Raw genomic sequence first — 16,735 nt, forward strand, 5'->3', positions numbered from 1 at the left:
TGTGCTCTTAAGACTTTGCTCTAATTTTGGAACAATTAGGGTAAGATTTGGGATTCGAGACAACTGCTTGGATAACGGGACTGACCCAAATTTTCCGGGACGGAAATTGTAATTTCCCCACTGGGGATCAATAAACTAAGTAATTAAATAAGTATTAATTATAAATTAAATTCATTATTATTACCCTAGAGCTGTGGTGTAGAGCAACCAAGGATTTCTCAGTTCAAGATAAATTAATAAGTATAAGCCACGCAATCTTCCCCAAAGTTTGGTACATAATATACAGTATATGCGTAAGCCACCAAAAGAATTTCTGTATTATTTTTTTTCATTTATTTATTTTTATCAATTACTATAAGTTGTTCTCCAGAAATAATTGCCACCATCACTATGTGTATTTTAATGAAGTTCTAAAAAAAAACCTTGGTGGTGGTAAGATCTCACTTCTTCGCAGCAGGGGGGAGAGTGGGATCGATATGAAGGTAAATTTAGTGCAAAAGTGAGAGCGCGTGGATGCGATGTGAGCACTTGTAAAATATGACTTGAGAGCTTGTAAAATAATCTGTAGTTGTGTTTTTAGCTTGCTATTCCACCAACGCTGGCGGTGGGCTCCAGGGGGGCTGTGCCGCTGATGCCGGGTCTGGAGCTCTCCGTGCCCCGCTTGAGATCAGATCACGTCGAGGTTGGCAGCGGAGCTTTTTAGCGATGTTTCCACGCTGGCTGAGCCCCACTGACTGCGGTCCGTCTTCGGCTGCAGGACCCTGGAGCTCCCCGCCAGTGTTTCAGCTGGACTGTTAAAAGTGTTGCGATAATTAAAAGGTATTTACAGTATTTAGAAGCGGATTGGCTGCTAGTTAGCTAACGCTAGCTTTCATGCTATATAAATAAGCCGGACAAAGTTGTCCCTCGTCAGGCGATAGAAACCCTACTGTCCCCGGCAGTTCTGTTGGCCCAGAGCTCCACAGACTAAGTCCACAGATACAAATTAGTTTTGCACCAAATGTATCGCAAGAAGTGTTGCAAAACTCGAGAGCGCAGACTCGCCGCTGTGTGATGCGAGAGAGCACACTGCAGCGACAGATTCGAGAGGTTGTAATCACTGAGTTGTGGTTGTACTGGAAAAGTGACTCAAGTGAAAAAAAAGTGAGTACAGATTCTTTTTACAAGCTCTCAAGTCATATTTTACAAGTGCTCACATTGCATCTAAGAGTACAGATTCTTTTTATATGCTCTCAAGTCATATTTTACAAGTGCTCACATCGCATCTACGCGCTCTCATTTTTGCACCAAATTTACCTTCGTAGATCGACAGCCGGCTGCACAATGCCGAAGCAACGTTGTTTCCGTGGCCCTGGAAAAACTGACAGGACAAACAGAAGGCCACTGAAAATGCCTGGCAGAACACTTAACTTGTTATCTTGACTCTGCTGATGTCATGTAAAAGTTTGGATAAAGAGTGTTTCCTCTGTGTTAGCATAGCAGTTGAGTGGAGTGTCAGTTGTTTGTGTTGGAAGGTAGAATGCAGTTATTAAGTTATAAGGTTATTTGTCTGTGGTATGTCTCCTGTTGACAGACCACACACGACCTTCCCCAGGCCGTCTTCAAAACAACAATTGAGTCACTGCGTCCTCCCTAAATCTTGTTTTGTAGTAAAATAAGGGCTGATATGTGTTCAGTTGTTTCCAGGGCAAATTAATGTGTTTCAGCAGCTAATTCATAACATGTTGTGGCAATTTATGACTCTCTCTCAGTTTGTAATAGTATTTCTTTCTACTAGGCAACACTTTTGCAGATATTTTGCAAATTTTTGAAAAAATATTTTTTGTGTATTTAGCGTAATTTGTTTTGGATGGATTCTGTGTAAATCCTTTTCAATTAAGTAATGCTTTGGTATTTTAGCTGTCCTACACTATGGCTGAATCCCATTTCCCCGTCTTACCCCTACCCCTTGGCCCTTACCCCTACCCCTTGGCCCTTGAAACCAAGGGGTAGGGGTAAGGGGTGAAAACATACCCCTATGAAATGGGACACCACTTGGTGACATCACCATACAGTATTGATCACAAACTTCCAAGATGCTGTCTCTGTCTGTTGATTGTGTGGGTTTGGACAACAGTGTGTGTTATATATTTTATATATATTAAGTCTACTGAAGTTTTTTTTAGTGGAGGATATGTTAAAGCCCCTCTCCAGACTTAAAAAAGATATTCTGTTTTTAATAATAATTTTTGTCTGACATGGTTTTTCATGCTTCCATTTCCATCTGCTCCTTCTCTCTCATTAAAAAATATCCAGAATCAATTGCACATTGCAATTATTTTTCATTTAACAAATGTAACTACTAGACACATGGTGAATTCTACTGCACTGGACTGGAGGCATCAAGCTTTTACATCACACTTTTGGAAGTGGCATATTGAACCATTATTGGCTTCCAAACTAATTGTGTTATAAAATCTTGCTTGCATGTACGGGTCAGTGACTGAGATTTAAGGTTCTCCTTCTGCAGAGGAATATGAAAACATCCTTCTAATGTCAAACTTTGCATAGTAAAGCTCAAGTGAATTAACCATAGTGAAACACATTTTTAAGGGGGGCTTTTTGAGGGACCTTTTTGTAGTTTTATTTGTCACATCAGCCATCACCAGAAATATCCTTTCCGTTTTTGTATGTGTTTCCTTGGAAACACATACAAAAACAATAACCTTTCATTAACCGACTATAGACTAAATACATGAATTCATTCATTTTAGTTATTTAGTATGAAGTGTAACAAAACAAGCATTTGTTTTTTAAATGTAATGTATAAATACTTTGTGTTAGTTATTTACAGCCTGAGGTATCTGCTGTATGTAATGTCACTATAGATGGTAACTAGGCAGCAGTGAGTACTGTCCTCATTGTTAAGTGTGTGATGTGGTGATTGTGTGTGTGTGTAGGGTGGAGGGGGGATCAAAGACTCTCGGTGAAGCTGTCTGTGAGAGTGGGGAGAGGTTCTGGTGAGATGTAGTTATGAAAGCGAGTAAAAAGGACGACGGCTGTGAGGCTATTGAGCGGCAATCGGTGGCTTGACGCTGATGCCAGTGACCTTGGCCTCTGGAGCTAATGGAAGTGGAGGACAGCGGGAATGCACTCTGATCCCTTAAACTTTCAACTGCCCTCAAAATCACACTCCAGTTAGTGTCCTGATAAAACCGCTTGATTCTCTGTGGTATCGTAGTCATGATCACAGATAAATGTAAAGCCCTGAAAGTCAGATTTTAGGTCACAGAAATTGTGGCTGCTGTCATGTGGCACACTAACTGTAATAATCAATAATTACACCAAGTGCAAGTTTTATAAGGAATAATCATGTTGTTTTAATGTAATTAAATCTACGAGAAGCTGTTGCCTTTACTTTTTGTTATGTGCCGTTATACAATAAAAATGTTCATTATCCCGCCTTTATAATTGGATTTCGATTGGCACCTTACAAAAAGGGAAATGGAGGTTGTCATTGATCTTTGTTCATATTGATTTGTCTGCATAACATTAAGCACACAGTGTGATTGACTGGACTGTAGCTTGTAAAAGACTGGTAACAGTAAAAAAGGCGCATCATAATGTAACTAGTGTGTGTGTGTGTGCGTGTGTGTCTGTATGAGCGTGTTTTGGGAAAGCAAAGTGTGTTTATGTGGTGCCCCCTGGCTTTAAATCAGCTTACAACAGGAGGCTGGAGAAATATTCAGTTTAAATTTACCATAACTTTCTTTGAAAGGTGCCACCATGATTTTTCAAATTGTGCGTGTGTGCGTGCGTGCACACAGTTGAAGCTTAGGTTTATATGTTATATGATGACAGCACAACATCATTTGAATACACCTGTCTATCAACATTAAGACAATAATTTGCTAACTTAGAGACAAATGCAAAAAAATATAAATGCACAAAATAAATGCAAAAACCATTTTTTAAGTAGCTAACCATGAATCAGGCTGCCGATGTCAACAGGGAAGAATATACTACACAGAATACTAAAGGAAAGCTCCTTGGGCTTTCAGCAATTATTGCTTGTTGAGCACCAGTGGAAGAGGCGGATGTCATCATTCAAAGGGCCACTGGATCAATTTTTTAAGTTTAAAGGAGGATCCCATGGTGAGGGCTGGGCTACAGGGAGGGAGGAGAGAGCAGGAGGGAGGGAGATGTAGATGGATAACAGGGGTTTCCTCCCTCTCTCTCACTCTCTTGCAGTCTCTTTAGTTTTCTCCTGCTCTTTACCCTGTGGTGCGCTTCAGCATGAGCTTCAAGCATACACTGCAGCCTGTGAGTACCTCAGCCTTACTGGGTCTCTCAAGCTCCCTGGTGTCCTCCTCAAACTTCCCCTTTCCCTTTGTCTGCTCCACTGCCCTGTTTGTTTGTTGTAACCTTCCCTCCTCTTTCTCCTTCTTTCTGTCTTCCTCCTTCATCTCTCCCCTTCCAGCTATCCTTCTGCAGCACCACAGGAAAGCAACACCATTCAGGTTAAGCTGATGCCATGTCACCTTGCTAAGACAAGGAAGAACTTCTGTCTATTTGAACCATTTTTCACAGATTTTGTGCACATAATCTATCTTATTTTCCTTGCACCTTTTTTAGGTTAACTGAAGGGGTTTGTTTAGGGTACAAAAATGTGTATTCTGTTTATGTTCAGAGTGATATAAGACAGGATGAGTAGGATGCACTGGCTAAAAAGTTTAATTTTACATTTACTAAAGTTTGCAAGAAGAAAAAAATAACTGAAGTGAGTTGCATATTAAATATATTGCACTTTGCATTGTGACTTTATTCAAAAGTAAGGATCAAAGTGTATTTTTTTGTCTCCATAGCCGATTAGAAATCACAATCATGTCTGTGTTTTTATGATTGGGAATATTTAGTATTCAACAGTATATGTCCTGTTCAGTCTATGTTCATCTTCACTTGCACTTCCCACCACAACTTCCTTCTCAAGCTAGTATGTAATATGTAGAAATGTTGACAGTAAACTATTGCTATGTTAATTATAAAGTCAGAGTAGCAACACAGAGATGTTGCGTGCAAACTGGTGGTTTCAGTTCTCTGGTTGTCATTATGAAACAGCGCTGCGCACAACATCAATACCTTAACATTTCTTGGATGAGTGAACTTCTGCTCATGTGTTTACATTACATTACTGTGTTGTCTTTTACTGTTTGGCTCTTGGGGTCAGTCGTTGACATGCAAAGGAGGGCCAGAGGTTGTTGTATGTTGTGTTCAGTGAATCCTGTGAGGTTTCCTACCATTTCCAATTACTGCACGCTGTTTATTGGTTGTGAAAAAGATTTCTGGAACTCGAGCAGAGCCAACATCTATCTATCATTAAAGGCCATTCCATGCTATAATGGAAAGCTATGCGAGCCTTGGTTATCCCTAGTGAAGATCTAACTTTTCTCTCCGTTCTTGTTTACCAAATATGGCCATGAACACATTTAGTAACTTAGTACTTTGTTCTTAAGGGGCAATTTACAGTGAATATGTCCGATCAATGTTTACATCCAAGCTGGAAAAGTTGATTTAAACAGCAGTTTTTTCCCCCAAAGAACTAGTCTAAATAGACAATATCATGTTAGATTTCACTTCCGGTTCCTGTATGAGTTGAGTTTTTGGCACTGCAGCTACTTGTTGTACACGTCTATCTTTTGTCATAGTGACAATGACTATGATGATGCAAACCAAAGTGCAAATGAGGGTCTGACCACTGGAGGGTTATGGTGAGGAGATGGAAGGACAACAATGCACCGCAAGAGCATTTTTTAACATGGGCTAGGCAGTTAGTTAGTGTATTTGTTTCAGTAGTGGGGCATCAGAAATATTTAGTTTTATAGAGGAAGGCATTTTCACACCACCAATGACTGTTAAACCCACCACATACAGCAGAGAGTAGAGTCCTAAAGCCAGCCCTCTGCATGGCCAGCACTTTTTTTTGGTCCACAGTTTCACTGGTAGAAGGGGTCACTTGGTGCACCCGAGGCAGGTGCAGCTCTTTAAAAACAGCAGTTAAGGATTTGACTTACAGCAGTAAAGTGCCTTTGGAGAGTGGCTGGAGCTTTACAGTGACTTTGTTAAAGCAGAGTTTGTGATGTTATAGTTTTCTGTGGTTTTTCTGCAAGAAAGATGGCTTCCCCCTCTGTTGCTGTGGTCGACACTAGGAGTGGGATAGTAATAGTCATTGCTTCACTAAGTTGTTCGCGGTTGTTAGTCTATTAACGCAATTAGACAAATAACCCAGGGTGTGGTGGTAACACTAGATGGGGATTTGATGTTTTTTGCCTCGCTAAAGGTGTTTTTTTGTTTTGTAATTACTGCATTTAACTGCATTTTGCATATTAAGAAACTGACTGAGTGTGGACATGTTGCCCTACAGGGCTGTGAAATTTTTTCTAGCCAATTGGTAAGAATCTGTTTGAGGAGGTCTTTACATACCTGTCAGACACAGAATCTTATACATCAGTCAGTCTGGGGCTTTACTTTCTAAGTTGTAAACACAGGACCGTCCCTGTAATTCCCCAGTTTTTTGTTTTATTCCCCCAAACTTCAGCATAGTTGTTCAGATCGAAAACACTTAAGCAGCCTGCTTTAACATACAGATCTGTGAATGTGCCATTATTTCAGAAATAAGAAAATATGAATTTGTAGATAAGTTAAAGTCTATACTATTTACACACAAAATGAAAGAGGAGGGTGAATTACTGTGCAGTGCATAAATATTATACCTCATATGAAGAATAAAACCTCCTAAAAGATTTGAATTCCTAAAAAAAGTTCAACCTGGTCATAACTGAAATATTTAGTTAATGATAATGACAATAATAAATAAAAAGTTTTTGCTCTGCAGGCCAGTGAATACAAATCTCAACTTTTTGTTGCAAAGTTACGTTTATGCTTTTGGATAATATTAGTATCTTGCTTTTCCGCATTATAGTGTTTTTCCTTCCAAAGCTCCTGATCTGATTAAGATTTGTCTTTAATAAAGTAACTTGTTTTTAGCTCGGTTCTTATAAAGAACACTCTATCCCACAAGTCATGGATCATACTGTCCTACCTCCAATAATAATAACACCCTCACCTATTCCTCTCTACTCAGGTGCTGTCTCTCGGTGCTGATGTGCTGCCAGAGTACAAGCTCCAAGCCCCACGCATCCACAAATGGACCATCCTTCACTATAGCCCCTTCAAAGCTGTATGGGACTGGATCATCCTGCTGCTGGTCATCTACACAGCCATCTTCACACCGTACTCGGCTGCCTTCCTTCTTAACGAGGTGGAGGAAGAGCGGAGGAGAACCTGCGGCTACACCTGCAACCCGCTCAACGTGGTGGACCTGGTGGTGGATGTCATGTTCATTGTGGACATCCTCATCAACTTCAGGACCACCTACGTAAACCACAACGACGAGGTGGTCAGCCAGCCGGGACGCATCGCGCAGCACTATTTTAAAGGCTGGTTCCTCATTGACATTGTGGCCGCCATCCCCTTTGATCTGCTCATATTCCGCTCCGGGTCTGAAGAGGTGAGAAAGAAGGGAAGATAGTGGACGTCATAGGCATCACAACATTAACATAATTGCAAATTAGACAAAAAGTACAGACTTTTTTTGTGTTTTTGAGACTGTAAGATGATATAGGTGGGTGTGGGAGATTAAGTGTCTAATGTCGCTAACATAAAGTCTACTCTCTCTCCACCAGCCTCAAACAACCACTCTTATTGGATTACTGAAAACAGCCAGACTGCTGAGGTTGGTACGAGTGGCCAGGAAGTTGGACCGCTACTCAGAATATGGAGCTGCTGTCCTTTTCCTTCTCATGTGCACCTTTGCCCTCATTGCTCATTGGCTGGCCTGTATCTGGTATGCAATCGGCAACGTGGAGCGCACAGGTTCCGCCCGCATCGGAGGCATGAAGATCGGCTGGCTGGACAACCTGGCTGACCAGATTGGTAAACAGTACAATGACAGTGATATAGCCTCGGGGCCCTCAATCAAGGACAAGTATGTTACAGCCCTGTACTTCACCTTCAGCAGCCTGACCAGTGTGGGTTTTGGGAACGTCTCACCCAACACCAACCCAGAGAAGATCTTCTCCATCTGTGTCATGCTCATTGGCTGTGAGTAGAGTGGCAGTGAGTCTGAACTTCCAGCAACATCTAGAACAAATAAAATATATCCGGTCACACTTGTGTGAATGCAGGTGACTGACCGTCTCCTGCTGAGACATTTTTGAGCTGTTGTAGTTGTTGGTTTTGCGACAGAATAATGTATAAAGAGGAGCAGATAAAGATTATGTTGTTGTTGGGGAAGAGGAGAAGAAAAACAGGTTGTAGTAGTGCAGTGTAATGTAGCCAATATCATGCAATACCAGCTGGTGAGACACACCCCCAATCAATGTCTCCTCGATCTTGGCTCACTGAGAAAACTGCAGCCATTGATAGTCGAGTGTTGTCAACCACAAACCCTTTTTGGCAATCGGTTGAGGCCATTGGCGCCAATTTATGTTTTCCTCTGTGGGTGCTCAGCACCAACTGCAATGTTTAATTTTAAATGAATGTAGCCTACTTCCAGTCTGGCACACGTGGGTGCTCAGTATTTCCCGGTATCGGCGCTTATGGTTGAGGCTTCAACTTCTCTGGTCAAAGTTTATCAAAGTTGAACTCCATATGATGCAAAGATGCAAACAGAAAAGAAAATGCAAACAGTAAAGGGGGGAGAGAGAAGGGAGAGGTGACATGCAGCAAAGGGCCGTGAGTCTAAATTGAACCCAGGCTGCTGCTGAGAGCTCAGTTATGGCGTCAGATTTATGTCATATTCAGTCTTACTACTATACATGGGGGTGCATGCACTACCAGTTTGCCTTGATGATGATGACTTTTTAATGATACGCACATACGGCTCTTAAATATTGGCAGATTGATTAATCAGTTAGATTGTGTCTGAACAACAGTCTTGGTACTTGGTAACAAATAGGGACCTGAATGTCATTCTTCAGTATTGTGTTTAAATTATCTATTTTGTAAAAAGATTTACAGAAGTAATATCAGCATGTTGCAAATGATTTAAAATACATTAATTTGATTTTAATTACTACAATTGCCTGCTGCAAAATTGTACATTCATCAAATCTTGGTATCATAAATTTCTCCAACATATGGTATTTTTGTTCCACGTCTGCCCCATGCAGCTCTGATGTATGCCAGTATCTTTGGTAACGTGTCGGCCATCATTCAGAGATTGTACTCAGGCACAGCCCGTTACCACACCCAGATGCTGCGGGTCAAAGAGTTCATCCGTTTCCATCAGATCCCAGGAAGCCTGAGACAGAGGCTGGAGGAGTACTTCCAACATGCCTGGTCCTACACCAACGGCATTGACATGAACGCTGTAAGTCATGTAAGACATTCATCCACACACATTCGTGCAACAGTTGACAAGAGGCAATGGCTCCATATTGATTTATAAAGGCTTTTGTTGGAAAGTGGATATTTAGACCGTTTAGACAGCTGTATAATTGAGGGTGTAGCTTAGTGGTAGAACATATGACTGCAGATTAACAGGTCCTGTGTTCAAATCTGGGAGCCCCCTAAATCATCTAGTCTTTTTGTCTACTGTACATAATCCCAAACCACAACATCTGTACTGGCCACTCAGCTAGAATACAAAACAATAAGATCTGACAATGCATGTTTAATTTCTACACAAAATTCTGTATTTATCATCTCAATCAAACCTTTAGGCACGTTAAGTGCAAATATCTACATATTTCTGCATTCATTACCAACATAGATACTGTAGGACGATATATGCATGTGTTGTGCTTTCTTTAAAATATCTCATTGCAAGCTCTGAAGTGAATGGTAAAAATAAACCTTAAAAGAGATATTCTGTGTTAGACCTACATGGGTTGATCACCTTGTTTTTTGCTGCTGTAATGATCCAGTTTTCCCACATTGAACTTTCATGTAACCTTAAGAAATGAACCCAAATGCAGGTTTTTTTATGTTACAATGCAAGTGAGCTTGATTTCAGAATGAGTTATTCTAAATATTTTTTCCATCTTTCCTTCAACACACTCAACTTTTTTCCTCTACTTGAAACTGGTTTTGGCATACATGATACTGTATTGATAGAGTAACACATCACTTGCACTGATCTCAGTTGGGGGTACAGCTCAGTGGAAGAGCATTTGACTGCTGATCAAGAGGTCGCCACTTCAACTTTGGGTGTCTCCTGCTAATATAAACACAGATGAGTGTTTCCACTGAGGATAAATCATTAGGAGGCAGCTTTTTACTGATGATGTGCGTCATATTGCTGCTTGGGCTTGGGCCGCTAACAGCACTGGAGCATGACACAGCTGGGGAGAGACGCATTAGGGCCTGCCAATTCAATGTGAGAATAGATCATCACTTGGAGCCACTGTCCGTTGTACCCTGCCTGAATCAATCAATTCTCACCCCACCGTTTCTTTTTTATGCGTCTTTCAGATTAATTTAGCATTTTCTATTATTAGATCACATGGTTTTAAAGATACAGGACAAAGAGATGCAGGGGGAAAAGACAATATGATGGGAAAGGATTTGAAGTCGATTCACCTAATGCTATCTATTGCCCTGCAGGTTTTAAAGGGTTTCCCTGAGTGTCTGCAGGCTGACATCTGCCTCCATTTGAACCGCAGCTTGCTGCAGAACTGCAGGGCTTTTCGAGGTGCCAACAAAGGCTGCCTGCGGGCTCTGGCCATGCGATTCAAGACAACCCACGCTCCGCCGGGTGACACTGTGGTCCACAGTGGGGACATTCTCAGCGCCCTCTACTTCATTTCCAGAGGTTCTATAGAGATTCTCAGGGACGATGTGGTTGTGGCCATACTAGGTAAACTGCAAGGCACAGTTTAGTTTCTGCTTACTTTGTCTATTTTCCAGTAAGGTTGGAAATCAGCCATTATTTTCATCATCAGTCTCTCATTGAAATAGTCAATAAATCATTTCACACATAAAAAGTCAATGACAATGACCAATGTTGATTACAAATAACAAAACTCTAAAATGAAATTGCAAAAAATCATCATCATTTCATTTTTGTTAAATGACTAGAGATTTAAACAATAATTATAACCATGAATAATTTGTTTTTCTTTTGATATTTTTTGTATCTGGTTCTTTCCCACAATGCCACAGCCATAACTCGCACTGCCCTTTACAACACACACACGCAAACACACAGTGTGTGTTGTGTTGCCAGAGGTGTTTGGGCACAGACTCACTTCCATTCTACAGTGGCATTGATCATCAATAGGCCCTGCACTCAGATCCAAGCTACATAGGTCATTTCTGTGTTTGAGGGAATCATTAATTTGTTTTGGAGCAGCAGCGCTGCTGAGCATCAGTGACACACACTAGTGCTCCTTTTTTCATTTGTTTTGGATCAGACTCACCAATAAAAATGATTTCAGCAAACTATTTTCACTATTACTAGCAGGGTCTCGCTTACTTGGGGAAACATATTGATTAACTGTTACCCTTTTCCTATGTTCATATTTCCTTTTGCTGTGGTTTCTGTAGGAAAGAACGACATATTTGGTGAACCTATCAGTGTGTATGGGAGGCCAGGTAAATCCAGCGCTGACGTAAGGGCTTTGACCTACTGCGACCTTCACAAGATCCTGAGAGACGACCTGCTGGAAGTGCTGGATATGTATCCCGACTTCTCCGACACGTTCTGGAACAACTTGGAGATCACCTTCAACCTGAGAGATGTGAGTGCCACCAGAGGACAATGTTACACATTGAATCACCATCTTAATAGTTATCACCTTATTTCATGTGTTAAGAAATAAAGACAACTAATGGGCAACTGAATACCATATACAGCCCCAAAATCGCTATTGCCAAATCCACCAGACTCCATTTAAATAGTCATTTTATCATAAAACACTTATATAAAAGTCAATAGAAACAAATTAAAACTACCAAAAGCCATCTTGGTTCATCTTTCCACTGTTCCAACAATCACCATTGTGGTTTTGTTAAAATAAAACCTTAATTTTCCCATTTACATGTGAAAAAACGCTGTCTCTATACACACTAAAAGCATTGTTTGTTGAATCTGGTGAGTTTGGCGATATACAATTTTGGGGCTGTTTCATGTAAACAATAAGATCTTACTCTTTAGCAAAAAGGTCTATATCCATAATGTTGTCAGACACTGAGCCTGTCAGTGGCAAAAACAGAACTTTTAGTGGAAGGAAATTGATGGTGCTTATTTGCGCTATAGGATTAAATTTGCGGCCCTGTTCACAATTGCCAGTTACAGCTTTCTTGCTCAATATTGGACCAATTAAAAGATTGTTGTTTACACTCGTCACTTAGACATCAATGTACAGGAAATAAGGGTCCAGGTTGAAAAAAAATACATTGTGGAATTTTCATTATAAGCAAACATAAAGATCAATGCCAAAATTTATTTCCTAGCACATGAAATATTTGCGAAGCCTTTTTTTTTTAAATGCCTTGAAACTTTCCTTTTTTTCTTAGGTTACAATAATTTGTATATCCATCTTTTGTACTGGCATATCTCCTCCATTTATGGGACTTAACTGCCTATATGCACAGGACATTCAGCAAAACATTGCTCTATAGCACTACAATTGGTCACAAACTCCACAGGGACCCTTTATGTGGGGAAATAAACAAGATATCGTCAATTGGTCATACCTGCTTCATCTATCCCTTCTCAATTTGACGTTGTATCCTTGTCTTTATATTCTAAGAAATATATCCACCGAAACTAATTCGAAAATTATTTTTTGGTGATGCACCTGCCATGCGTGGGGCTATTGTTTGTGTGCTGTTGTTTTTTCTTCTTCTTGTGGAACCCTGACCGATTCACTGCTTCAACCATATGTAGATTAGTTATAGAGCTACATAACGATGTAAGACCCGTATAAAATCCAATGTGTATTTTTGAATTACTGAAGCTGATATGTATCAGGCAGATAGAATACACCAGCCAACCCAGGGCAGGGAATCTGAATGTGGCTACCGCCGGACAAGGCATCGGAGAAGCTCCCTGCGTCGTCGAAACCGACCAGGTGAGTGAGGGACAAGGCTTAACACACTTCCGCATTTTTCTCTTCCTTACTAATCCCCATATTGTCCTGGCTGTCATGTGACAATGTCTGTACAGACGGCATGGACCGTGAAGACTCTTACCCCGATCAGTTCCGTCCAATGGCAAACCACCAGGGCACAATGGCAGGATCCCATTGGGAAGACCTCTGCAGCAGCGCTAGTATCTGTTCGCAGTCTAGTGAAGAGGAGATGACGCCTATGGGACAAAGAAAGGGGGAGCTGTACCCCACCAGGGGGGACACCAGAGACTACTCCCCAGCAGCAGTCAACCTCTTGCCTCACAGTGGAACCTCAGCAGGGATGGGACCACCTCTAGACCCTGGAGGACCACAGTACTCAGGTAAAGATCTACAATCCCTTCATCAGTCATGTCTTTTTGGTCATCAGTATGCCTGGTTGAGCCTTATAACCTTACATGTACCAAGTTTCAAATCACAATTCCATCAGTTTTCCGTAACACTTTTCCTACATGTCTTTCTCTACCTTGAAGGCGAAATTAGATGACACCATGTTTTCCAGATGTGTTAAGGACAAAAAATTATTTTACAAAAGAAGATAAAATTGTACATACTCCTAAAATCTGGTCCCCTCTTTGAATACAGTGATGATATTTAAATTCCGTTGATGTCAGGTAAGGGTAATATTAGAAGAAGTAATCAAAGTTGTATCTCTTTCCCTTTACCTCTTCTAGTCAAAATTAGGTTCTGTTTTGTGATGAATGGGGTAAACCTTGGAGCCAAAACAAATCCAGAGTACTTAAATTCAAGTCAAAAGTATAAAGTTTATATTGTTATTATAAAGAGAATGTATTTTTGCATTTTCACATGTGAAAATTTGAAGTTGCGGCAACTATAAGTGATAATGAAATAAAAAATAGGATTTAGACCTACAGTTTGTATTACAAAGTACACATTTGTACTTTGTAACTTTAAAATTCCAATCCTACCAATTCCTCACCCACACCAAGATGTGGCAGCACCCCAACCCTCATCCACCTTCACTGGCTCTCAATTAAGTTCCGCATGAAATATAAAATCCTCCTTCTTACCTACAAATCCCTCCATTGCCTGGCCCCACCGTACCTCTCCGACCTTCTCCATCCATACACCCCACCCAAAACCCTCAAGCGTTGTCCTGCTCTCCATTCCCCACACCAGACTCTGTACCGTTGGAAACCGAGCCTTTAGTGTTGCAGCCCCATCCCTCTGGAACATCCCAAAAACTGAAAACAAAAGAATTGACATCAACAGCAAAAAACAATGGGTAAAATTCAGGTTGAAGTAAATTACTAATAGTTGAAATAATGTGAAAACTAGTAAAACTTCACCAAAATTGGAGTATACACTGCCTGGTCTATTTTACTCATATATTGCATGATTTATTTGAATAATTGATTCTTCTTCTGCACAGCAGCAGCCCCCATCAGCATGCCTGGCCTGTATGACTACTGGCCGGACCGCAGAGACACCCAGAAACGTTCATCGTCAGTCAGGGCCAGTTTCCACCCTCCACCCTGTGCAGAGGACAGGCCCATTGAGCTGGAGTCCAGACTGGAGCTGCTGCAGTCCCAGTTAAATAGGTGACTTTGACTTATGTACACCTAGTAAAATAAGGGGGCATCCGGATTTGAACCGGGGACCTCTTGATCTGCAGTCAAATGCTCTACCACTGAGCTATACCCCCTGGTGACAAACAAGCCCAGGCTTCTCATTTAGAACATTTACTTCCACGGCTCATTTCTGAAAGCTCCGCCTTTCCTCTCCTGCTTTATTTGCACATCAGTTTCCAGCTGGTTGTGTGCACAGTGTAAAAGTCCTTACACAGCAGGCAGGCAGAGAACTAGTGGTGACAAAGGCTGACTGTCGACACAGGTCACCATTATTTTGGCCAAACACTGGGCTGCACATGTACTAAAGAAAGTGAGAAGAGAGAGGTGTAGGGAAATACAATTAAAGATAAGAAGGTGAGACTGAAAAATGTAGAAACATTCTCTGTAAAGTCAGCCTTGTATGTGCTTCCTTTTATCTGCCGGTACTCATATATGCTATGCTTTGTCATGCCATACTGTTGAAAGAGCAAGAGAGAAACCTAGTGGACAATTTTGAAATTGTGTTATTTTGTGTCTTTCTTTATCCTTCCAAGGCTGGAGACGCGTATGACAGCAGACATCAATGTGATCCTGCAGCTTCTCCAGAGGCAGATGGCCTTGGTGCCCCCGGCCTACAGCGCTGTGTCCCCCAGCCCTCAGCCGCCTCACCCCACCAGCCTGTACAGCACAGGAGCACCCACAATCCACACTGTCCCTCCAATCCAGCCAGTACCTATCGACAGCACTTCCTCAGTACTAAAGGTATTGTGTTCAGTTTACATTCTTACAGTAATTTAACCAGTAACATCATGTAATGTCCACTGGTTGCATGTCAATGAATTAGAGTTTAGAGGGTGCTGCTGGGTGGATTTTGTTACCTTTAGACAAGTTAACTGTTTTAATGCTAGTCTTAATGCAAAGATAAGTTTACTGGCCGCTTGCTCTAACTACAAATTTATTGTGCATTACATTAGAGTGGTATCAATCTTATCACCTAATCTCTCTAAGCGTACTGTTGTTGTTTGAACAGGAGGAGGGGTCACCCCACAGAACTAGTCCTGTTTTAGTTGGGCTTAATACTTCTCTCTTTTTCCAGAGTCCAGACTCTGACTTAAACCACAAATCCAAGGACTCTCTGTCCAGCGGGATCCATCTCACTGTGGCCTCTGATGACACCATGTCCATGTCACCGGAGGCTGACCCACCACATCTGCATTCTGTGGACCTCAACACTCCTACATTTTCAGGGGCCCTAGAGCCACCTGGACTGCAATGTGCCAGCCAGCGTTTCCCCTCCCTTCCTGAGCACCTGGAGACCTCCACAGAGATGCAGGAGGTCCAGAGGCATTTCTCCGACCCTGTCTTGCCAGGCAGTTAGAACACCAGAGTCACCAACGCCACCCAAAAGCCTGGTCCTCTGAAAAGGACAGACATATGTTCCCCACTCTACTAGCTCCTTTTCCCTCCCTTTAAACCTCCTCTCTTCTGTTCAGATGCTGCTGTAGAGCGTTGGACGCCTTGTCTTCCACGTTACTGAGGGTTTAGAGTGCCTCCTGTTTTTTACAAACGGACTCTAGGGCAGCCCATTGGGCTGCTGTCGTTTCTTGCTCCACAGCCTTTTGTACCTGAGGTCCTGTGCAATCAAGAGATTATTCTTCCTTAACTGGGTGGGGAAATTTTGAAACATGAGTTGACAATTAACACTTACAAACATATACATGTGACATGCAGTCGCTGGAGCTGAAACCAGCACAAACTACGTCCTAGACCGAGGCAAAGAGGTGAAATGTCAAAGTCTGCTAATATGTTTCACATGAGAAGAATCATCTACATTCACTTTGTATAAGAATTGCACATTTAAACTCGAGCTTAGAAAAATTTAATCATTTATTTGGTATTGAATCTATTTTCCTAACATTAGAGATGTATTGATCACATTAAGAACAACACATCTAGTAAATGTTACAAACTATGAGTGTTTTAAGTTAGAGA

The 16,735-nt window shown here is 41.4% G+C and overlaps 1 protein-coding gene and 1 non-coding gene across 8 annotated transcripts in view; one reads left to right on the forward strand and one right to left on the reverse strand.

Moving 5' to 3' along the window:
- kcnh6a (potassium voltage-gated channel, subfamily H (eag-related), member 6a) overlaps positions 1–16,728 on the forward strand; it is a 29,553-nt gene extending 12,825 nt beyond the window's left edge. For 2 of the 7 annotated variants that reach the window (XM_034893608.1, XM_034893612.1), the window contains exons 7-16: positions 7,121–7,546; positions 7,722–8,139; positions 9,210–9,418; positions 10,645–10,897; positions 11,587–11,780; positions 13,016–13,115; positions 13,211–13,495; positions 14,566–14,734; positions 15,298–15,505; positions 15,840–16,728. In XM_034893608.1, the coding sequence (XP_034749499.1) occupies positions 7,121–7,546; positions 7,722–8,139; positions 9,210–9,418; positions 10,645–10,897; positions 11,587–11,780; positions 13,016–13,115; positions 13,211–13,495; positions 14,566–14,734; positions 15,298–15,505; positions 15,840–16,121 (2,544 nt within the window). In that variant the 3' untranslated portion in view covers positions 16,122–16,728. The remainder of the gene's footprint in view (positions 1–7,120; positions 7,547–7,721; positions 8,140–9,209; positions 9,419–10,644; positions 10,898–11,586; positions 11,781–13,015; positions 13,116–13,210; positions 13,496–14,565; positions 14,735–15,297; positions 15,506–15,839) is intronic. The other 5 variants (XM_034893610.1, XM_034893614.1, XM_034893609.1 and 2 more) reach the window with 4 other exon arrangements.
- On the reverse strand, positions 14,767–14,838 carry trnac-gca. The gene has a single exon. It is a non-coding gene; the product is annotated as a tRNA-Cys (tRNA).
- Positions 16,729–16,735: the final 7 nt, after the last annotated feature.

This window comes from Etheostoma cragini, chromosome 15 (assembly GCF_013103735.1).
Source record: "Etheostoma cragini isolate CJK2018 chromosome 15, CSU_Ecrag_1.0, whole genome shotgun sequence".
NCBI classification, from domain to species: domain Eukaryota; kingdom Metazoa; phylum Chordata; class Actinopteri; order Perciformes; family Percidae; genus Etheostoma; species Etheostoma cragini.